The sequence below is a fragment of the Olea europaea genome, unplaced genomic scaffold (assembly GCF_002742605.1).
Source record: "Olea europaea var. sylvestris unplaced genomic scaffold, O_europaea_v1 scaffold213, whole genome shotgun sequence".
In the NCBI taxonomy this organism is placed as follows: Eukaryota; Viridiplantae; Streptophyta; class Magnoliopsida; order Lamiales; family Oleaceae; genus Olea; species Olea europaea.
Window position 1 is genome coordinate 425,537 of NW_019239264.1, and position 25,679 is coordinate 451,215.

The 25,679-nt window shown below is 36.6% G+C and overlaps 1 protein-coding gene across 8 annotated transcripts in view; it reads right to left on the minus strand.

Moving 5' to 3' along the window:
• Positions 1–1,700: 1,700 nt before the first annotated feature.
• The window catches only part of LOC111380349, a 35,787-nt gene continuing 11,808 nt past the window's right edge, over positions 1,701–25,679 (minus strand). The window contains exons 1-4 of one of the 8 annotated variants that reach the window (XM_023003882.1): positions 11,218–11,842; positions 10,086–10,238; positions 9,808–10,000; positions 1,701–2,606 (exon numbers count right to left, since the gene is read on the minus strand). In XM_023003882.1, coding sequence (XP_022859650.1) covers positions 1,965–2,606; positions 9,808–9,987 — 822 coding nt within the window. In that variant the 5' untranslated portion in view covers positions 9,988–10,000; positions 10,086–10,238; positions 11,218–11,842 and the 3' untranslated portion in view covers positions 1,701–1,964. The other 7 variants (XM_023003881.1, XM_023003880.1, XM_023003886.1 and 4 more) reach the window with 7 other exon arrangements.

The following is a 25,679-nucleotide window of genomic DNA, read 5'->3' on the forward strand; positions in this document are numbered from 1 at the left end:
TGCACTAAATGTGGCTAAAGACATTGATTCCACTAAGGAGCATTTTACATATTTAGAGGCAATCAGTTGTTGTGATTTTAGTAGATGGTTGATTGCTATGGATGAGGAGATTGAGTCATTGAATAAAAACAGTACTTGGCACGTGGTAAAACTACCTAAGGATAAAAGGGTTGTTCACTACAAGTGGGTGTTCAAAAAGAAGAAAGAGACATTAGGGATTGAAGATACTAAGTATAATGCCAGATTGGTTTCAAAGGGCTAGAGTTAGATTCCAGGTGTTAGACTTCACGGATGTGTTCTCACTGGTTGTAAAAACATAGTTTAATTCAAGCTTTACTTGGGATAGTGATTTGGCACATGCAATCAATGCAGTTAGGGGCTACATGGCAAATCCTGGCAAGGAATATTTGAAAAGCAGTACAATGGATATTCAATGCTTGAAGGGCTCTATTAATGCGTGCTTGTATTTTGGTAGAAATACAGATGGAGACATTAAGTATATGGGTTTAGATTATGCAGGGGATCTTGATAAGAGGATATCACATATAGGGTATGTGTTTATCCTTGAAGACTGTGCTATCAGCTGGAAAGCTATTCGGTAAAATACAATAACTTTATCTACAACAGAGGCAGAGTACATGGCCATTAAAAGGAATGTAGCATGTAAGGAGGTTATGTGGTTAAGAGGATTTATTGGTGAAATCGGCGAAGACTTATGGATTTCTACAGTATATTGTGATAGTCAGAATGCTATTTTGTGACTAAGGATCAGATGTTCTGTGAGAAGACTAAACACTTTGATGTGAGGTATCATTTTGTGTGTGAAGTGATTGCTCGTGGTGATATTGCAGTGATGGAAGCACTTTGATGTGAGGTATTATTTATTTTCGATTTGTATTAAACATGTTAACATGTTATTGTGTTACTCGTGATGAAAAATACCGTTTGGTAGTTCAAATAAGAGAAAGAGATTGAAGGTGACAAAAATGACCAAAGTTTGCATTTCTGAATATAAATATAGTTCAAATGAGAGACAGAGATTGAAGGTGACAAAAATGACCAAAGTTTGCATTCTGAATATATATATAGAAATGTAAAATGCCCCCTTAGATGGCATTTTTACTATGGACGGTTGTGAAGGGATAGGTGTTAACGATAGATAACCCCCGAATAAGGAGACTTTTATGTTACAGAGTGGTGTTATATGTGTAGGAGGAATGGGGAGACGATGGACCATTTGTTCCTTCATTGTGACATTGCTCGTTCCTATGGATCGATATTTTATCTTTTCAACACATGGTTTGTGTTTTCCTGTAGTGTATGGTGAATGTATTGAAAGTATGGAGGAGAAAATTTCGTAATAAGAATAGCAAGCTTGTTTGGGACCTCATTCCAGAGTGCATTGTCTGGTGTGTGTGGAGGGAGAGAAGCGGAGCAGCTGTTTTGACGATCATTCGAGGACTACAAAGTATATCAAAGAATAATTTTATTTGACCTTTTATAATTGATTTAATTCTCCGACTACTACTCTTATAGACGGATTGTCAACTTTATGTTGTTTCTTTGTTGTATAAATTGATAATACATTTCCGTGTATTATCTGTGATCAATAAAATATTGGACTAATAAAAAAAAAGAAAAAAGAACTAACTCCCATAATTTTATGTGACGGCCCATGGCAAACATTGGCCTGATTCTACTAGAAGAAAATGAAATTTAACTCACTCCCAATCAACTGGTTTGCAGAACTCGAACCCAGAAAAATTCTCTTTCAAATACACATGGTAGTCCCAATTATTTGCAACTACCATTCTGAATAGAGAGTAGAGGTTTTTTACAGTAAAAATCATCAAACGTATTCACAATTGATTCTCAAAGGGGAAGAATGCATATTTCCTTGTTTGGTTAGTTGTAAGTTATTTCCTTGCACGAGGAGGTTGTGAGCTTCATCCTTTTTGGGCAATCTAGTTCTGATACAGATTCAATTCCATCCTGCTGCATGTAATTTCTTTGATAGTATCAAAAAGATCTGCATTATCAGCAGGTTCAAGCATTCGAGTGGGGCATTCAGAATCTGGAACCTCCAGCATTTTACCAGCATCAGGCTTAGGACAATCATTCAAGCACTTATGATGAATGCCCCTGTAACTTAGCAACTCATTTTCTTGATGATAAAATTCCGTTAAACTCTTTTGGAAAGTGGTGATTGGATATGCCTCAAAGTAGTGGTCACTTGCCTGACCAGGAGTGTGAGATTCTCCAGCATATTGCATTTGTCCTGGAACAGAGGCAAGGCAGCCTGTCAAGCAGTCTATATTTTCAGCTGATGTATATCTTGGATTATCTAGTTCATCATCGAAGCTGATTTCCACAACCTGACATTTTTTAACCACCTTCACTTCAGATGAATCATCAGAATCATAAATTGATGTTACTGGAGATGTGTTGGTATCCTTGAATGCATCTTGGTGAACAGAAGACTCCAGTTCAAAATCTGTAGATGGATAAGGAAATACAGAAGTTTCTGGTCTGATTCCATCTAGATGCTGGAAGGCAGTGCTTGTTGATGTTGTACAAGCAAAGTGCATGCTAGTTTCCACCTCTTCCTGTCCAAAAAAAGCTAGATGTAAATATCCGAAACAGTTCAGCAAGTCCAAATGTGATAAGCTACCATCGCATATTTAAATGGAAGTTGAGTGCAATTCCCTCTCTCTCTCTCACACACACATTCATTTGTTCCGTTAAAAAGCAAAATATCATAAGTTTTGAAATCACAACCAGAATTTTCCTAATTATATACAAGTCAACTGTGGGGAAAAAAAGTGTAGATGCCCCTCCGAAATTTTTCCTATCCTTGAAGAGTTTCCAGGGCAGGCAATTCATAGATTATAAAATGTAATGAAGAATATTGAAGTAATGGAGGTGGTGAGAAAAGAATCTGTCCAAAAGACAGATGCCAAGCCCTTCTCCACGTCACCATCGAGGCTTAGTACTCTTGGTGAGAAAAAGAAAATGTGAACAAAACAAAAACTTAAAGAGGGTCGTGAGAAAGGAACTCTAAAAACACATAAAAATGAATAACCACGTCTACGTAAACCAAACCATAAAAGATTTTCAGAAGTTAATGACCCTGCAAAGCAAACATTAATTGTCAAAACCTTGATTCATAGGTTGTATGTGACTTCTATGGAGAAGTGGTTCGGAAGAGAGTTGAATCCCAATTTCTGCAATGATGGTTGGAAGATAACAATTTGTATTGTCATAGATATTAGCTGATAAAAATATATTAGCTGAAGAGATCAGAAGGAGAGAGTAAGCTGTTCTCCCTTGATCAGTAGTATGGATATGATAAATATGCTTCACTCAAGAAACAGAAACTCACCATCAGTAAAAATTAGAGCACTGAAATAACATTACATAGATGCACCTTGAAGGAATGAAACGTCAAATGCAACATCTTTTAAAGAAACAGGTTAGATTTATGAAAAATTCCTGGATCCCTTCCCCCACTACAATTTCTTTTCCCCGTTGATAATTTGCATAGAACAATGAGAATGGACTGCTAGAACTCATTTTGAGTAAATTTAAAAAGTTGAAAATGGAGGACTAAAAGGCCCTGTTTTGAATTCATTATTAGTATTTCTAGGTGTTAGAAAGGTACCTGACCTGGAAACAGTGTCTGTGTCATTAAATGCCCTGGCTTGTTTGCTCCACTTCTGTTCTTTAATGCATTGATAATTCATGTAGCAATACTTGTGGACTAGGATAAGTCATTTTGTGTAGAATTACTGAGTAGATAGTGGACACTTGAGTTCAGCACTTGTATTTCAGGTAAGGATGTCAGAAATTATATCAGAAAAAACCAATGCACTCGAGTTCTAATACTAAACTCTCTCTATTTCTCATGTCAGAGTGCGAGTGCGAGTGTCCATGTCAGTGTTTTTTTTTTTTTTTTTTTTTTTTTTTTTTTTTTTTTTCTGTGGCCCAGGGAGGAGGGAAGTTTAACGTGTTCCTAAGTAGTTTGGTCCATATATCTTTGTTAAAATTAAATTCACTGATAACTTTTGAAATTAATTATTTAGACCAGAGGGGTCAAAGCCTTCTGGATATTCATTCTAGGCATATAGGTTTAATCTTTTGTCCATGCTGCTTAAAAAAACAACGCTCGAAGTGATGGTAAGGACATCTAGCACCCAAGTGCTTAACTCAAGAAAAATATTACTAGAAAGCAAAAAACAGAAATATTAAGAATCAGCTTACATCCATAAACAATTTTAACGTCTGTATATTTAATCTCTTGTTTTTTCATATCCAACAATTTCGGATTCAATATTTCCCAAGTAAAATGTTTATAAATTCTCTACACTGACATATATTTGGCCGAATGCTTCACCGTATGTATTGCCTTTGATTTACATAATATTACATAGGTATAAAAAGGAAAGAAAATAAATTCCTAAATCTATACAAGGAAAGATAAATCACATCACATAAATCACGCCACTGATACTCCTCTCAAATTAATGTTAGGGAGTTCAGAAGCATCAATTTGCTGATGAGAAAATATCTGTGGCCTGTTGAATAGTGCGAAGATGGGGAGGAGCGATGATTTTGAAATCGCAAAGGAAATATTTGGACAGTATGAATCGCAAAGGAAATATTCAGATGTATAACGGTGAGATAGATGAGACTATCCACCAATTTCCGATATAGAGTAGAATTTGGAAGTATTACCTTCATCTTTTTTGATATTCATTATTAAGCTTCAACGGAGTATCAACTCAGGAGGTTTTAGATAGATCATCTAACCTAATCAAATTTTGAATATACTTATGTTGATTCAAGAAGATATCATGCGGCATAGTATGAACCTCTAAGCTAAGGAAATAAGTGAGGTGACTAAGATCTTTAATATGAAAAATTGAGTGAAAATGTTGCTGAAGCTTCTCAATAAGATTGTGATCAGATCCAGAGATAATAATATCATTCATATATACCAACAAAAAATGATGCCAGTAGTACTTTGTGAAATAACAGAGGTGTGTCTTATTGACTCCGAGTATAGGAGAAATCCAAAAGAGTGAAGCAAAACTTATCAAACCAAGCTCGAGGGGCCTGCTTAAGACCATACAAAGAGCGTTTTAATTTACATACGGAGTCAACTGGTGGAAGAGGCAGCATATCAGATAGAAGTTTCATATGAATGTCTTCCTTGAGATCTCTATGTAAGAACGCATTCTTTACATTCATCGATATAAAGATTAAGATTGAGAAGCTACCAGCGATAACAACAAGCAAACGGTGGTCATACTTAATTCCATATTCTTGAAGGTTACCCAAGGCAACCAACCAAGCTTTATAGCACTCAATAGAACCTTAAGAACGAAGTTTGACCGAACATACTCATTCACTCCCAACGGGTTTCACAGTCAAGGGACATGGTACAACATTCGAGGATTCGTCAGCTTCAAGAGTCTTAAATTCTGCATTCATTGCCTGTTGCCAACACGCTTGTTCCATAGTCTGTCTATAAGAGGTCAGGATGAAAACTGAGTTAAAAGTACCAGACATAGACCTATGGAAAGAAAAACCATACCTACCTGGAGGTCGAAGAATCACAAGAGCTGTGAAGAAAAATGATAGGAAGCAGAGATCATCTGGTGAAGAATCTGATGTCGTGATGGAAGATCAAATAGGCTTAAGGAGACAGTCTTCTGATAAGGAAGCTTGGGAACAGTGACTGTTACTAGGGATGGCAATCTTCCCCATCCCCAACCTGTCCAACCCCACTGGATAATTTCCCGCCCTGTAACCGTACCTTTTACCCACTTAAGGTGGGGTGGGGCAAGATCCTTGCCCTGTTCAATATTTTATTTTTTAGCTTTTGATAATTCATTTTATTGCCCCCCATCTATTAAAATGAAACAATAATATATTTATTAATTTTTAATTAATTAACTTATTTTTAAAAGTTAAGTTATTTAAATATATTTGATAAACTAAGGGCTTTTATTGTTTGTTATATTCCTTAGATAATCTTAGTTGCCATCTTCTATTAGAACTAATAAAATTTCGTGGAGTTTTTCCATTTAAAATATTGAATTATTCAAAAAAAATTAAAAGGGGTGGACTGGGGCCCTTGTTACCCGTAACCGCCCCGTCCTCGACCCAAATACCTGATAAAGCAAGTAATCCCACCCCTGTTCGGGGAGTGGCCCCGCGAGTGTTGGGTTTGTGCAGTATGCCAACGAGTGTAAACTAGACCCAACTTGGACTGAGCGAATTCTGTAGAGAAATCAATTAAGAAAGAGAACACAAGGGAAACAACAATTTCAGAAGTGAAGAAAGATTGTTTTTAAAGAAAATGACATTACGAGTAATCCTGATACGATGTGTCTAAGGATCATAACAAACATAGCCTTTCTAAGTCGTACCATATTGTGGAAATGCACACTTGACAGATTGGGATATAAGTTTTGTCCTTTTATGTTGTAGTAAATGAAAAAACAAACATAGCCAAAGGGATTTAGATGGGAATATGAGGGATAATGACCAAAGAGCTTATAAAATGGAGAAACATTATCGAGAGTGAGAGAAGGCAATTGATTTATGATATGAACAGCGGTTGATAATGCTTCATACAAAAAATTAAAGGGAACAAAAGACAATTAGCAATGCTCTAACCATGTCTAGAAGGTGGCGATTTTTGCATTCTTCCACCCCGTTCTATTGACTAAAAGGACAAGATTGTTGAGAAATAATGCATTTGGTTTGTAAGAAGGATTCAAACACATTAGGCATACATTCGCCTCTCAAATCAGATCATAATATATTGAGGATGAAAATTGGTTTTTAATGTGAGTAATAAAAGCCTAAAAGGTAGAGAAACTCCACTCTTTGCATTGAGAAAATAAACATATGTACAACGACTATAATCATCAATAAAAGTAACAAAATACTTATAATGAGCATGAGATACTATAGGTGCAATACCCCAGACATCACTATGAACAATATAAAAAATATGTGAAGCATGGAAACAATGAGAAGGGAATGGCAAAACCTTATTCTTAGCAAGTTTACATAAAGCACAATCAAGAGAGAGATGGAACCGAAGCAGAATTCTTGTTACCAAGCAAACTAGAGTTTAACAAATGTTGTAATATATTAGGATTGGAATGTCCCAATTTCTTATGCCAATAAAAATATCAAAAGTAGCAAAATTACAAACAATAGGAAAATATGAAATAAGCTTTGGCGAAATAGGAATGAGATGTCCCTCCCTAGGCCCCTTATGATCGTTCTCCCGGACATTTGATCATGCACATGACAACCAAAAGAGGAAAAGGGCACAGTGCAGTTGTTATCAACAAGTTGACCAATAGATACAAGATTAGTGGATAAACTAGATGACACTAAAACATTCGATAAATCTGGTGATAGATCACTCAATGCTGAGATAGGAAGAGTGTTACCCATCGACAGTTTGTATATTTAGATGTCCAGTATATGGTCTAAGATTACTAAGTAACAAAGGATCATAAGTCATATGACTAGAGGCACCCTTATGATCGTTCTCCGGACATTTGATCCTGCACATGACAACCAAAAGAGGAAAAGGGCACAATTTATCAACAAGTTGACCAATAGATACAAGATCAGTGGATAAATCAATCCTGAGATAAGAAGAGTATTACCCATCGGCAGTTTGTATATTGAGATGTCCAGTATATGGTCTAAGATTACTAAGTAACAGAGGATCACAATTCATATTATTAGAGGCACCTGAGTCTAATAACTAAGAAGAAGAAGCTGAGGAATTACACGAGACACCTAAGGCACACAAAGCAGAAATAACCATTTCTCAAGAGTGATATAGTTTTGGATAGGACAAAGTAGAACTGAGTAGTAGCAACCGACAAAGCAGAACTGGAGGCTAAAGTAGCAGCAACAATATGACCCACTCTAGTCTTGTATGGAGGGCATATAGGGTACTCCTTAATTACATGTCTAGTCTTCTTGCACTAATTGCATACCTTTTTAGGAAAGAGCCATGTGTCTAAAACCTTACATCTGTAACACTGCACACTAGACATATCTTGAGATCTAGATTTCCCTTGATTCTGTTGTTGCTTTAGAGAGGCATGAGTGATAAATTGCTATTTCTCTCTTAGTAACTCACCCAAACAACTATCAAACATTGGAAGATATATGCGATTCATAAGACTGGATCGGATAGATTCAAATTCATGTCATAATTTCATGAGAAATTGCACAGCTTGTACAACCTCCAAATCGTCGAATGAAACCAAAGTACAGAAACCAAAATTAAATTCTTTAACGGAGTGAAAGTCCTAAGAAAAGTTTGCCAATTCAAATTCCAACTGAAGTCATCGAGCATTGTTGCTTTGAGTGTATATTTTCTTTAAGAAACTCCCATATAGCACAAGTAGACTTGTAAAGCTTGAGATTTAGAACAATTTGAGCATTAGCTAATCTAATGATCAAGGCTAAAGTCTACGAATCCTTAGTTTTCCAAGCAAGGTACTTTTCTTTGTCCCTCTCTTGATCAGGAGGAATGCTTCCATCAATATGTCTCTGCAGATCCCCTTTGCCTTCAACCAACAACTAAAAGTGAAAAACTCATGAAGAATAGTTTTTTCCACTAAAGCGGTGCAGACAATATCAGGTTTCTTAGTTGTCATGATGAAATCGTGTACAAATCAGTCCAAAAATAATGAAACCGCGTAAACTCAAGCCCAAGTAAAAAATAGTATCCTCAAAACCAAAGTCTAACAGAGATTCAAATTCAATTACTAATAATAACAATAAGCCAAATAAGAATTAACTAGGCCCAACAAGAAATAGCTCAAATGATAAGCCCAATAAGAATTAACTTAGCACAAGTCAATAGTCTAAAATACATAATACAGCCCACATACAAACCAATTACGACTGGTAGGTGAGTCGAAGAACACAGGAGAAACTGGAATTTCTCCGACCAAACTGAAATTGCTCCACGCTCACCGCACTAGAAGAGTAAGACGACCACATTGGAGGTCCGGGCAAGAACCTTACCTTAAAGACACCTGAACTGTGAACCCCAACAGCAAATGCCACCAATTGAACATGATGCTACTACCAGAACTCAAACACCACTGACAAACACGAAGTTCAACCATTGAGGATTTTGACTACAGAATGCAAGAACACAAGACTACGGAACACACAAGATGGCACCGAGGACACAAGACTACGACCATAGGTCCGAGAAATAGAATTTCAGGGCTCTGGTACCATGACACAATTTTAGCTGAATGCCTTTACAGTATATATTGCCTTTGATTTATACAATATTAAATAGGTATAAAAAGGAAAGAAAATAAACTCCTAAATCTATACAAGGAAAGATAAATCACATCACATAAATCACTCTAATATACACCGTTGTAGAATATATTTCAGGTCTAATGTCAAAACTACACTCATCCCTTGAAGTAGTTTGTAATTATGTGATTGATGATTCCAAATAGATTTTTGCTTTGCCTGATTAATGCAATGAGAACTCTAAGTCGTTCACATCCACATGCACCGACAAAACAAAGACCCTTCTATAAGAAAAGGGACCAGAAGAAAAATGTGAAAGAATAAAAGAAAATAGTAGTACATCCATGAACAAAAGAGGTGTAAAATTGAAAAGGAAAAACAGAGGATAATATATATTTGAAAAAAATAAGAAAATAAGTGAAATTGCTAAAGACTTCTCACTTTGATTACTACTGATTACAGAGATGAAATTTGAAGTACCTCTATTGGCGAAATAGGCCTCTTAAACTTTCCAAAAAAATCTCCTTGCTCAGGAGCAAGATGCTTGGCATTGACAAACGATTCTGAAGCAGATCTTGACTCCAAAAACTCCTTTAAAACCAATCTGGAGTAGCTGGCAGATTGCGTATTCCTCGAAGACGAAGTCAACGGTGACATCATCTCAAATCCCTCCCTAGGTCGATAACAAAATAGACTTCCATTAAAACTCTTAAAAAGACTGGCACTCGAAAGAAACTCAGTTGGATTTCTGGACTCACTAGTGGTCTCGGGATGTCAGAGGAACAATTCTTGTAACTTGCACAAGATGGAGAACCCCCTTCAAGATGATTTTCAAGCAGATCATAAATTAATCTCTCCATATGAGCTCGTTTGAGGGAAGCTTCACTAGGTGGGAACCAATCTGCATTAAGCTAGAAAATACATAGAATACTGTTACTCATGCATAAAAAAAATTATGAAATGTAATTAGCTTACCAGAGAAACTAAGAATAGAAAAAGAGATTTCCAATTTCTTGCAGTAAATAAACACATTTTTTTTCTCTCCCTCCTTTGTGTCCAATTTTTAATAGTAGTCGTATGCTTCCAAAGTTATGATTTATTAGTCTTGTATTTGCTAAATAGTCTTTAAAATCCTTATTTGCAACACCATTTAGATAAAAAAGATCTTTTAAGTGAAGGTGTGCTTTCCATGCCAGATGACATATAGAGTTGACTGTAAAATGTATTTTTTTTTTTCCCCCAAGAGGAAATCTAGAAGAGGATGAAAACATCATTCCAATCCTCCCAAATAGCATGCAAGACAATTCCAGGTTGTCCAAATAATTGCTAACCATCAATCATACTAAACATTGATGGCACAACCCAGGTAAACTTTAAGAGGATAAATAAATTCAATCAAGCCCCCAAGAATACCAAAATCTAAAGAAATTACCAAAGAAAGAAGACTTGAAAGGTTTAAACAAAAAGAATAAACAAAAAAAGGAAGTAGAAAGCTCACAATAAATAAAAGTTGAACAATAGATGTGTCAACAGAGGTTATACCTATGATACGCATCAACTTGACTAGATTAGCAGTGGAAACAAGAAAATTTCAGACTCATCAACTTCAAATTTGTGGCCGAAAACCGAAGAAAACTATTAGGATGGAAGGGGCTCAAAAGGATGAAAAATGGACAGTTGACTAGAGCAGTGTAGAAGCAAAGAATGGCATTAGACCTGTTCTGAGTTCTGTAAACTCTATGAAAGATAGCAATTCGAGACTTAAGAGTCAAAACCCTAATGAGACTAGGTTGGGCTTGAAGAATAGTGGTGTTGAAAGCTAATGACAACTATTTTGAAGGTCAAATATGTTAGCATTTCTAAATAAAAGAAGAGGAAACTAAAAAGAACCTGAGAGCTCTTGATGTCACAAGGGAACCATGGGCTTCATGTTAGGGCATAGGATGGCACAACAGACCCTATAAATGATTAAGAGGCTCTTTTATTTTTGAACTAATAAACTTCATATTTCTTGGAAACTGCATCAACATTTACTCTCCAATAATCAGTATTTACTCAGAGAATTCAGATCATTCAAAGCATAATAAGTATCAATTAACACTCTGCAATCAAAGTATAGCATACTTTCCCAAATCAACAAAGTTAACAACATACTGCTGAAGCAGAAAACATACCAAAAAAATATCAAAATGAGCAGCAACTTTTACTAAATAATCTTCCTGTACCACCCTTTTGCAACCTAAAGAGTCAGAGCACTTAAAAGCTCCAAAACTCTTCATTTCAATTGGTATGAACTACAAGAGTAATAATAGACTAATGACTGAAATCACTTGACTTTAGTTATGCCCTTATAGAGATTGCCTCATTGCATGTGTTAAATATGTTGAACTGTGAAAAAAATATAAATAATGAAGTTTGACCCTTCTTTATCACTTTCTCTTAATTGAAGATCTGATAGATTTATCAGCAGTCATTTTTCATGAGTTATGAAGACAAATATAAGCATATCGGCTAATGTAAAACAAAGAAGTGTGCTTACAAACTTGGAGGACGATGTAATGCTATATATGCTAAAATTAACTGGAACTTCTTCCAGAAAAAGCTCGACTTAGTGAAGCAAGAAAAGTCCACAATCATATGAGTTTTGCTGCTGAGGTAGCTACACATGGCATGAACCAAAGTCAAAAAGCTGCTGTACATACCCCAAATATGAAGATATGTATACAGAATACCATGTCATAAAACCAAAATATGCTATTGTTACCTAAATCACTATAAACTAAACATATATAGCTGAGTAACATGAATCTTGAGGTAATATGTCAGTGGGAGACACATCAAATAATAAAAATGCAGGATAGTGGAAGTTGTGCATGTTCTAAGAATATAGAATCATGATTTTTTTTTCATTAGCTTATCTCCTCTTGAAAAGTTGAAACATGCCATCATACTTCCACATTATCCCTTCCAAATCATTTATAGACAGTAGTATGTAGGTAAATATGGAGATCAAATGATTGAGGTTCTGAGTTAATTTGACGATTACAGCAAAAATTTTAAAATGTAAATTGGAAAGCATACAATAAAGACACATTTGATTCCCTATAATTATAAAGGTATTTTGTATGGTACGGAATGAGAGATGGAATCCTTAAAACAAGAATAAAGTTGACCAATAAGGACACATTTGATTCCCTATAATTATATATGTTAGGCAATTTGTTGTCAAACGACCTCCCGGGCAATGATGTAACCTCGATTTTATTTATTATCAATCGGCATTGGCCATATGATTGAATTATATGTCGACACTATCATCGAGACAACCCAACCCACATCTCTATGGACCGTTGAAGCAACCTATTTTAATTAGTATTGCTCATGGTTCATCCCATTGACTTGGAGGGTTATGTTGTTCATTTGGAGCCCATTACCTTATGTTGAGCCTTGTTTTGACCACTTAGTTTACCGAACCTAACTTACCATTTTTGGTCACTCATTTAGCTTATAACCTACGGCTCCTCTACGCCTCCATTATGAAGAATACTCTATCTCTTTCTGTGACTTTTATTCTCGGTCTCTTCCCTTCAACCTGTGTGGTTTCTCGTGGACTATAAATTGTTCTTCATCTTGGCCGACTCTTTGTGAGTATATGTATATAGCAACTGGAGGTGGGAAGGAAAGAGGTGAAGTTGGGTGTTGTATCAATTGAGGTTGTGTCGATATATTGTAAAAATTGAGCCCGGTATCACCTTGGTTATTGCTGGAATTTCACCCTACAACTGGTATCAGAGCGTGGGTCATCTTCTCCGGTAAGAAATTAACCAAGAAGGGCGGCGGGTTCGCGATTTCTTCAAAGGGGCCGAACCTGCATCTGCTATTTTCGGACAAACGGCTGACCTGTAGAAGAAACTAAGGGCAGATTCGGACTCAGCAGGTCGAGGCGCCTCCGGTGGTGAGGCGTGTGGCAGCGGCGCGTGGAGGACCTCCTGCGTGATTTTTTCATGCCATTTCAATTATTTTAATTTCCTGAACGTACTAATGTGTTTAGTTTAGTGTTTCAAGTTGTGCAGAAAATTTTGGACTGCCCTGATTACAATCTGAATTTGTTGCTGAACGAACTGCTATATTTGCTGAACCTTTAGGGCGAATAGTGGTGGCCCTAAAGCAGCAAATTTGCATCTCTCCACGTTACTGACTCAGATAGGTCCGCTCTGGTAAATTGACTGAAACCTTTATATTTTTGCACTAGCAGATCATCGTGTGTGGTGATTATTAGGTTTGGGGGTTGCCATTGCTTGTGCTAGAATTAGGGTTATGTGCTCTAGATTATTTGATTGAGTATTTATCTTTTAGTTAAATCAGTATTTGAGCCTCAGTGACACAACTGTCGTGAAACTAGTTATCTGCTAGACGTACCTTTTGTTGCATTGTTACTTCCGCTGCTCACTTATTCCGTTCGAACTACCGTGACCTTACCCGTTCGAACATTCCCTTGATCTAAAACCGCGAGTCTTACGAAACCCTGGGAATCTAGAACGGTGTATACACTCTGTGACCCTAGGACTACTTTGTGTGGTTTGATTGTGTGTTTTGGGCTCTCTTTAACTACTGTGTAAAGATGACAACTCGCAACTTTGATTTGAGGATTTTTAATGGAAAGGGTGATTTGCTATTTGGCAACAAAAAATGAAGGGTATTTTAGTCCAATAAAAAGTTTCAAAGGCCATTGAAGGCAATTTTTCAACTGATTTTTCACAAGAACAAAGACAAGAAGCCGATGGGCTTACTTATACCTCAATCATTTCACTTGTTTGACGCCGTTTTAAGAAAGGTGGATAAACTGAAAACTACTAAAGAACTTTGGAAAAAATTTGAAGACTTATATTTGCTCAAGTCTATACCGAATAAACTTTGCTTGCTCGAACATTTTTTCAGTTTTAAAATGGATCCTTCAAAGGATCTCGATGACAATTTAGACGTGTTTAACAAATTGGTGCAAGATATAGTTAATTGTGATGAGACTGTGTCCGAAACTTATAAGGCTATAATTTTGCTCAATGCAATTCCTGATTCCTATAGGGAAGTTAAGAATGCCATTAAGTATGGTAGAGACACGTTGACAGCTGAAATTGTCATAGATTCCCTTAGAAGTAAAGAAAATGGAAATTATGGCTGGAAAACACGATAAGAGGAACGGTGATGTACATATGATGTGCGGTAGAACTCAATTTAGGCAAAATAGTCATGTTGAATATCAAACTAGTGGTGAGTCAAGTGGTAATGGATATAAAAAGAAGAGCAAAGGTAGGTCTAGATCAAAATCTAGGACTAAGGCAAGAAAATGCTATGGTTGTGGAAACACAGGGGCATTTTATAAAGGATTGTCATAAGGAGAAGAGTAAGCTAAAGGTTAAGGAGAGAGATGAGGTTAATGTGTTAGCATCTACTTCCAATATAAATGGTGGTGAGGTTTATATGATTACAAGTCCCATTGCATATACTGCTGAATTAAATCTAACTGCTAATTCCTGCATGCATGAGTGGATACTTGACTCTGGTGCATCTTTTCATGTGACGTCTGAGAAGAATTGGTTTTATAAATTACATGAATCTAATGTTGGGCATGTTGTGCTGTGTGATAACTTTGCCTATACTATTGCTGAAATTGGTGACATAAACGTAAAATTTGACACATGTTTTATGTACACGTTAAAGGATGTTAGATATATTCCTGAATTGTCTAGAATCTAATTTCAGTAGGGAGACTTGAAAAGGATGACTTTACTGGTAAAATTGAAAATGGTATGCTAAAAATGATCGAGGGTACTTTAGTTTCCATTAAGGGAATTAAGAAAAACGATATATATATTACCACTGGAGAAGTGATTAGAGGTTTGAACTTCAATATCTCCTCTGCCAAGATTGATCACACACACACATGGCATAATAGACTTGCTCATGTAGGCATTAAGGGACTTAAACTACTTAATGAAAAAGGTGCTTTTGGTAATGACTGTGTGTCAGATGTGTCATTTTGTGATCATTGTGTGCTTGGTAAGCATCATAAAACTTCTTTCTCCATGAGTGTTAATAGAGCTAAAAGCATGCTCGAATATGTGCACTCTGATATGTGGGGTCCTGCTATCGGGTGGGAATAGGTATTTCCTATCTATTATCGATGACTACACTAGGAAAGTGTGAGTCTATCTATTAAAAGATATTTAGACTTTTAATAGTTTTAACAATTGGAAGAGACAAGTGAAAAATCAAACTGGCAAGAAAATAAAATTTTTAAGAACAAATAACGGCCTAGAATTTTGCAATAAGGAATTTGATAGTATGTGTAAAGAAAACGGCATAACTAGACATAAGACCATTCCTTCTACTACTCAGCAAAATAGGGTAGTAGAAAGGATGAATAGGACCATACTTGATAAAGTACGTTGCATGATGATAAGTTCTGGTGTTCTCAAGTCATTTTGGGGTGAGGCTGTTATAACTATTTGTTGTTTGATTAACCTGACTCCTTCTGCTGCATTGAATGGTGACACTCCGCATGAGAGATGGTCGGGTAAATTGAGTGATTACTCGATGCTTTAGAACTTTTGGCTATGCAGCTTTTTCTCATCAAAGTGAGGGTAAGCTGGAACCTAGAGCTAGGAAGTGTGTCTTTCTAGGATACTTCGAGGGTGTTAAGGGTTATAGGTTATGGGATAGAAGCCAAAAAGGGGTTAAGATCATCATAAGTAGGGATGTCACGTTTAACGAGAATGAGATACCGTGTATTAAAGGGGAAACTGAACCTGAGAGTGAAACTGAACCAGGTGAAGAGAGGCCCGTTTAAGGTGGAGTTAGGAAAGCTCAGTACACCTGCTCCTACTGCTCCTAATGAGGTGGAGATTCAAGTTCAGGAGCCTGAGGTGGAGAATAGTAACGAAGTAGTGATAGAAGAGCACTATGAGGAAGAAAATCCTTTAGCTAACTACAACTTAGTTTGAGATAGAGAGAGGAGACAAACGAGAGAACTTAGAAGGTTCGATTTTGAATCTGAATTAACTTTCGCCCAAGCTAGTTATGAAGAACTAACTGATAAAGAGCCAAAAACTTTTGAAGAGGCAATAGGCAGTGATCAATCTAATGAATAGCTTAAGGCAATGAAAGAAGAGATGAGTTCTCTAAAAAAGAATCATACTTGGGAGCTAGTACCTAGGCCTAAGAACAAATCGATTGTTGATTGTAAATGGGTCTTTAAGGTTAAGGAATGTACTAGTAGCTTGGAACCCCTAAGGTTTAAAGCTAGGTTAGTAGCTAAAGGTTACACACAGAAGGAGGGCGTTGATTATAATGAGATTTTCTCACCAGTAGTTAAGTACACTACTATTAGGGTCATGCTCGTATTGGTTGCACACTTTAATTGGGAACTTGAACAATTTGATGTAAAAACTGCTTTTTTACATGGCGAGCTTGATGAACAAATTTTCGTGAATCGACCAAAAGGTTTTAAGGATAAGTCAAAACCTGATTATGTGTATTTTTTGAGAAGATCCTTGTATGGGTTAAAACAATCTCCTAGACAGTGATAGAAGAGGTTTGATTCCTTTGTACTCACTATAGGGTTCCAAAGAAGTAAATTTGATCACTGCTTGTATTTTCAACACAATGAGTTTGATGATAATTATCTATTTTTGTTGCTCTATGTGGACGACATGCTTTTGATTAGATCATCCTCTAAGTGGATAAATAACATAAAAGCAAAACTAAGTGGTGAATTTGACATGAAAGACCTAGGTAAGGCTAAGAGAATCCTACGCATGGAAATAGAAAGAGATAGGTCAAATTCCATTTTGTTCTTGCATCAGTTTCCATACATATCCAAATTATTGAAGAAATTTAATATGAGTGATTGCAAACCTATCACGTTGCCTCTTGTTAATCATTTTATTTTATCAAAAGAACAATCTCCTTGCAATGAGTGTGAAGTAGAATATATGAGTAGAGTGCCTTACTCTAATGTGACTAGTTCCATAATGTATTTGATGGTTTGCACTAGACCGGATTTAGGTTTTCCTGTTAGTACTCTCAGTAGATACATGGCTAATCCAGGCCCTGAACATTGGGAAGCGCTAAAGTGGCTATTAAAGTACTTGAAGGGTACAAGTGACGTAGGTTTAAAGTTTAGTGCTAATAAAAAAGATATAAAATTAAAGGGTTTTGTAGATACTGATTACACGGGAGATAGGGATGGTAGGAAATCCACTTTGTCTTACGTGTTTACCTTATCTAATTCATATGTTAGTTGAAAATCACAGTTACAACATATTGTTGCACTATTCACTACAGAATCAGAATATATTGCTACCATTGAAGCTGTAGAACCCCAATCAATTCTAGACACCTTAGTGGCACTAAAATATGAATATTGGATGACTAAAGTATACTTCTGATTTTTAGTCTCATTTGAGACCCATTTTCGATATAGGAAACATTCGATTTGGAAAATGATATCTAAATAAAAGTTGTAGTTCTTTGAGTTAGCTTTCCAACGCACTTTGAATTACCACAATCGGATATGGGGAGAAGAAGTTATGATAGAAACACTGAAAGTTGTGCAGTGTCAACCGGACTACAACCGGTCGACCGAATCTGCCTGAAATGAAAATTCTCATTTTTCTCTAGAATTTAAATATTTATTTTCATCAATTATTTTCTCAAAGGGCCACCCACGTTTTTGGCAATAAAAACCCCACTAAATTGAAGCATTTAACCTCAAACTTAAATGGAACCATGTTTTCTCTCTTAAATGAAATTTGACCCTTCATTTGCTTTAAGTTATGGGATATTTACCTATAAATAGAGATCTCATTTCACTCATTTTCTCACACAAAAAGCAAGAGCTTTTACATACTAAGGAAAGAGTTTCCAAGAGAGAAAAAGAGGGAGAAAAACTATTTTTCCTAAAAGTTTAAGAAGTGTTTTCAAGCATCAATTCTCAACGGTTTTCAAATATCCAAGGAGTGCATTTCTTTCAACGTCCAAGTTTCATCGAAGTTTTCAAAGTTTCAAAAGCATCAATCAAGATAGGTAGACGTACAATGTGTTTAATCGTGTTAAGTTATAAGTTTCGATTCATGTTAATGTGTATATGTCAAATGGTACTCTGGTACAGCATATCCCTCTATGTTAATGGTTGTATGTTAAATGGTACTCCGGTACGGCATACCCCTCTATGTTGAAGAAATGTTCGTATGTCAAATGGTGCCTCCGGGTACGGCATGTATTAAAAGTTATAAAGTTAATATTTTGAAAAGTATAGCTTGATCACGAATGTACCTATGACACCTATTGAGTTTTTCAACTCACGGGTTTAATCCCATCTCTACAGATTGAAGGAATTTTACCTCAGGTATGGAAGGAGGAGGAGATGGAGAGTGATGTAACGAGCCCATGGAAATCCAGTGAATAAGTGATTTGAATTTATTTTTATGAAATATTTTTCAATGTTATTTCTTTAAAGTTTTGAATAATGCAGAATGCGAGAACAAGTTATGTTTTCTTCAAATAAATTACATTTTATTGTTTTGAAAAATGATTCAGTGTTTTTGTTTAAAGTATTTGAAGTATTGTTATTTAAATTATTATCCGAAAATGTAAGCTTCCGCTAAAACGTATACACTTGTTACTAAACCACCGGTTAAGCTAAGTAAAGTAAGTAGCGTTCCGATCCACTAGAGGTCGGGGCGTTACAGAAGCTATTAAAGAAACTCTATGGCTTAGAGACCTACTTCATGAACTATATGTCTTGAATGATTATGTGATAGTGTATTCTGATAGTCAGTCATCTAAACATTTGTACAAGAACCCCATTTTGTACGAGCGCACTAAACACATTGATATTAGACTCCACTTCATTAGAGATAAAGTATCTCAAGAGTCTTGGTAACAACACTTCATTAGAGATAAAGTATCTCAAGAGTCTTGGTAACAACAGCAGCTTTCTTTTTTTTTTTTTCCAGTTTTCTGTTGTTAGTTTAAAAAAAAAAAAAAAAGAGAGAGATTGAGAGTTGCTGTTCGGGGTTACTGTTCACGCCCGATTTCAGTTTCTTTTTTTTCATTTTTCTTTTTTGCATTAGTTTAAAAAAAAAAAAAAAAGAGTTCGTACCAAACTACTGTTTTATTTCTGCTATATGCTGCTCTTCAACATTATCCCTTTACCAAGATAAAATTTCAATCCCACACAACCATTCAAGCCCAGTCAACACCATCCAATTGACCTATTGATCTAAATCTAGCAATACAAACTCCTAGTCTATCATCAAAACTTACCCACATCCAAGTTTATAATCATGTCCAGGATCTAATCCAATTCCACCCACACCCGAAATTTCAGTTTTTTTTTAGATTTTTCAGTAGTTTCACAAAAAAAAAAATTCGTTACTGTTCACACCCGAAATTTCATTTTTTTTTATTATTTTTCTGCACTTTCCCAAAAAAATAAATAAATAAATAAATAATTCAGTTTTAGAGTTTTAGGCGTTTGCTGCTGCAAAGTGTGCTGTTTCATAAATTTCATCCCTATCACATATAATTATTACCCGCGAGACCATTCCTTTTATCAAGACATTTGGGCCATAAACTAGTGGCCTAAATTCCTCCCAATCCCAGTTAAAACTCACTCTCACTTAATCCAATTCAAACCCACAACTAAATTCTTCTCAGTCACCACGGCCACCATAAGCCACAGTCACCAGACAAATTGTTCGACCTGCACACAACCCAGACGTAGTACACCCCTTCACTTCCACACTCAAGATAGAAGTTACAATCGTCTCCATCGTCGACACCACATAGAGGGACAGTGAAGAGAGATAATATTTTTCTTGTATAATATGAGCTATATATCGTCCCTTTTATAGTACAAAGAAGGGAAAAATAAAAGGAAAGAAAAATTGCCGACCAAATCTAAAGATTACAATAATCAATAAATCTATTAAAAACTACTCTAACTATGGAAATAAATAATTCCTAAACCCGTTTCTAGAATTATTGTGATTTCATCACTCCCCCTCAAGTTGGATCATAAATATTTATCATATTCAACTTGAAAATGAAATCATCAAATTTCTGTCTTGATAGTCCCTTGGTGAAGATATCTGCAGTTTGTTCTTGCGTAGGAACATAGGTCATGCAAATGGTTCCTTCCTCAACTTTTTCCTTCATAAAGTGTCTGTCTACCTCTACATGTTTTGTTCGATCATGTTGAACTGGATTAAGAGAGATGTTGATAGCTGCTTTATTGTCACAATAAAGTTTGATTGGTGGCTTTATTGTGACATATAGTTCTTCTAGGAGCTTCTTTAACCATAGTCCTTTACATATTCCTTGCGCAACTGCTCTGAATTCAGCTTCGATACTACTTCTGGCAACTACGTTTTGTTTCTTGCTCCTCCAGGTTACCAAATTTCCCCATACAAATGTACAGTAACCTGTAGTAGATCTCCTATCATCTGTTGATCCGGCCCAATCTGCGTCTGTGAAGACTTCCGCTCCTTTTTGAAGAATAGCCCCCTTCCTGAGGAGCCCTTGAGATATCTGAGTATCTTATAGACAGCTTCTAAGTGACTTTCCTTTGGAGAGTGCATGTGCTGACTTACCAAACTAACCGCAAATGCTATGTCACGCCTGGTGTGTGATAGGTAAATCAGTTTTCTAACCAATCTTTAATATCTGTCTATTTCTACAGGATTTCCTTCGTTGCCATTTTTTCTTCCGATATCTATGGGTGTATCACTTGGTTTACATCCTAGCATGCCAGTTTCAGTTAGAAGATTGAGAACGTATTTCCGTTGGTGATATACCGATCCCTCATCTTGATCTAGCAACTTCCATTCCCAGAAAATATCGCATTGATCCCTAGTCCTTTACTTCAAATTCAGTGGCAAGACTTGTTTTTAGTCTTTCCATTTATGTTCTGTTGTCTCCTGTCAGAATGATATCATCAACGTATACGATCAGAATAGTTTTAGTACTATCTACAAACTGTCGCAAGAACATAGTGTGATCTGACTGTCCTTGGCGATATCCTTGATTCTTCAACACTTTTGCAAATCTATCGAACCATGCTCTTGGTGACTGTTTGAGTCTATATAATAATTTCTTTAGCTTGCATACTAGACCTTTTTCCTCCTCCTTACAAAAGCCTGGCGGTAATGTCATAAACATTTCTTCCTCCAATTCCCCATTCAAGAATGCATTTTTAATATCAAGTTGCTGAAGTGGCCAGTCTAAATTTACTGCTATTGATAGAAGAACTCGAACTGTATTCAACTTTGCTACTGGTGCAAATGTCTCTGTGTAGTCAATACCATAGGTTTGAGTATATCCTTTTGCAACCAATCGGGCTTTATATCGATCTGTTGTCCCATCTGCTCTGTATTTTAAGTTGAAAACCCATCTACATCCTACGGGTCTCTTTCCTTGTGGCAACTCCATCACTTCCCAAGTTTCATTTTTCCCTAATGCATGCATTTCTTCCAAAACTGCCTCTTTCCATTTTGGAATTTCCAATGCCTCTTGAATATTCCTCGGAATAATTGTATTGTCAAGGCGGGCTGTAAAAGTACGAAATTCTAAAGATAGAGCAGTATATGACATGAATTTTGAGATAAGGTGTTGAGTGCATAACCGTGGTTGTTTTTTGAGGGCAATGGGTAAATCGGTATCAGATATCTCTGATACTTTCTGAGGTGGAGTTACCATCAGTTCTGATTCTTTTGGTGCTTCAGTCGTGAGATTCTCTCTGTACTTTGATTTTGGCTTTCGTGAGTAAACTAATATCTCCTTATCCTTTTGTTTTTCTACGCCTCCCCTTGTATTCAAATTTTTCTTTGTTAATGGCATATTAGCATCGGATGGAGGGATAAATAGAGAAGGTTTAGGAGAGAAGAGACTGAAATCAAAGAACCGATCTTCTGTTAAGATCTCCCTCTGAAGAGAGGTTTTTTCAAAGTACGGTTTATTTTCGAAAAAAGTGACATCAAGACTCACAAATGTTCGTTGTGTGGAGGGATCATAGCATTTGTATCCTTTTTGTGTAGGAGAGTAGTCAATTAGGACACATTTAATTGCCCGAGGATCGAGTTTGTTTCTTTGATGGGGATGGACATGTACAAAAGCAGTACATCCAAATACTCGTAGGGATAGATTAGAGCTAAGAGGAGAAGTTGGAAAAAAATTTCGGAATTTTTGGATGGGAGTTTCGAAATTTAGGGCTCGACTAGGCATTCGGTTGATGAGGTAAATGGATGGAGGACAGCATCCCCCCAGAATATTTTAGGCATGTTTGTAGTGAACATTAGGGCACGGGCGACTTCTAATATATGTCTATTTTTTCGTTTAGCAATCCCATTTTGTTGGGGAGTATCAACGTATGAACTTTGATGAACTATGCCATGTGTTCTGAGATAGTCCCCTAAGATGTTATTGAAGTACTCTGTGTCATTATCAATGTGTAAGATCTGGATTTGGGTTTGGAACTGCGTTTGAATCATAGTGTGTAAGTTGACAAACACGCCCCGAACTTCAGATTTATCTTTTAGTGGGTAAATCCAACAAATTGGAGTATGATCATCAATGAATGTAACAAACCATTTTGAGTTAGTACAATTTGGAATCCGTGAGGGACCCCATACATCGCTATGAATCATGGAGAATGGTTTTGATGGTTTGTATACGGATTTTGGAAATGGTATACGCTGATGTTTTGCAAGTTCACAAATTTCACATTGAAGATCAACTGTCTTTTTATTCAAAAAAATAGAAGGTAGTACACGTTTTAGGTATTAAAAGTTGGAGTGTCCCATTCTAAAATGCCATAACATAATTCCGCTATTTCTAAGGACAGACGCAGAATCACAAATTTTAATTTGACATTGTTTACCCACATTTGCCTTGTCAAAGTAATAGAGTCCTTCACTTTCCTTAGCACTGCCAATCGTCTTCCCCGATGATAGGTCTTGAAAAACACAGTAAGATGGAAAAAATTTAGCAGAACAATTTGAGAATTTTGTTAACTAACTTATAGACAGTAAATTGCAAGATAAATTAGGAACATGGAGAACAGATTCCAAGGTTATAGAATCAGAGATTTGAATAGTCCCTTTTCCTGCTATGGTGGACAGAGATCCATCTGCAATTTTAACCTTGATTATCGGCACATGGCGAGTAAGATGAGAATAAATGGTAGGAGTCTGTCGTGGTCCGAGGCTCCTGAGTCAATGATCCAGGTGTTTTTGATTGAGTCAGATTTTAAGGCTCTCAAAAAGTTACCTTTAACTTGACGGGTTATTGATTTGGCTTGATGATTGTAGGTTAGAAAACATTTTGTAGAGCTGTTCCATCTTCACGGCATTAAATGCACCACTTGATTCCTTGGATTTTCCTCCTTGATGGTCAATTGATGCTTGATTTCCACGATATTTATTACTTTGTCTTGGCTTCCAGTTGGCTGGTTTTCCATGCAAATTCCAACCCTTGTCTTCGTTATGTCCTGGTTTACAGCAATGTTCACACCAAGGTCGTCCTTTTTGCTGTCTCGGGTCTAACCGTTTGTTGTTCCTTTTGAATAAAAGCCCGTATTCTCAGGCCCATTTGTTGACCCAAAATTAGAATTTCCTGGACCATATTTTAAAAGACCCAGTCCATTGACTTTTGGCCCACTATTGGACGGCCCAATAGACGACCCAATTCCTTTTGACAGTAGGGCCGAAGACTCAATCGTAGAAGTCGAGCCAGCCACGCCTGAAGCCCCTTCGATCGTCTCCAACACGATTTTTCTCTAGCTTTCTTCATGCCAGACCTCCGCGAACACCTCCCTTGTCGACAGTAAGGGGTTCAAGCCAAGAATTCGTCCCCTCACTTCATCTAGGTTGCGGTTCAATCCGGCCAAGAATTCGAAGACCCTTTCATTTTCCAACCTTTTTTTGAATCAAGCATTGTCGCCTGCGCAATTCCATGCCTCTTCGGTATTCAAGTCGAGTTCTTGCCACAAAGTCGACATCTCTAGGTAGTATTCTGTCACATCTAGGTCGTCTTGCTTGGTTTGCCAGAGTTTGGTTTTGAGTTCGAAAATCTGGGATGAATTTTCGGAATCAGAATGTCTCTCTAATCCCATACGTCTTTTGCAGTGGGCAAGAACTAGTACGTCTTTCCGATGGTGGGTTTCATGGAGTTTATCTGCCAAGCAGTCACCAATGAGTTTTCTGAGTTCCATTTTGGGAGAAGAACCGTGTTGGTTGAGGCCGGCTTCGTTATCTCCCCAGTGAGGTAACCTAATTTTCCTTTTCCATCGATAATTAACTTGATGGATTGAGCCCATTCTCGAAAATTCTTCCCGTTCAATTTTTGAACCGTTAATTGGAATGATGAATTTTCTCCCAAGCCTATGGCAAAGGCAGTTTCTGACTCGCCATTGAAGGAGTCAGAGGTTGTGGAGCCTTTGCTATTGGAGGTGGCCTCTGTCATTGTCTTGACTGGTTAGGGGACGAGCCTGTGCTCTGATACCATGAAGAGAAAGATGATATTTTTCTTGTATAATATGAGCTATACATCGTCCCTTTTATAGTACAAAGAAGGGAAAAATAAAAGGAAAGAAAAATTGCCTACCAAATCTAAAGATTACAATAATCAATCAATCCATTAATAACTACTCTAACTATGGAAATAAATAATTCCCAAACCCGTTTCTAGAATTATCGTGATTTCGTCACACAATTTCTACGTACACTACCAGGAAAACTAGAACAGCAGTCACTCATATTCACAGGAAACCACCTGAAACAAAGGAAAGGACGCAACTATATTTAGAGCCCATGTGTCAGCAATTCGAGCAACTAAACGACAGGGAGTCCCTGACCTCTATTTATTGTTGGTTTACACTACTTTATTTTAAGATCGCATCATTTGCATTACTTGTGTTGCTGTTATTTGATAATTGTAGCCTTAAAAATCCACTTGATCAGAATTTGTGAGGAACATCCATTGTTCCCCGATTATCCCCACGTGATTAGACCTTTTGAATAGTCATTTGTATCCTTGCTTTCCATTTTATTTGCATCAGTATTATTAGCTTGCCACGTTCGGCCCTACGTAATCCCATCTTTTTTTAAGTAACTTAAAAATAAAAAAATAAAATAAATTGCTATTTTACTGTTGGTACACGTTGTATATTGATCTCAGTAGTGCATTTCACTTAGCTAGTGTTACTTTGTATGCATTTGCGTAATGGTCGCGTCACTACATCTAGTTTTAGTACCCTTGCCATGGATTCGTCCTAAATTGAGGCCCTCATCCGA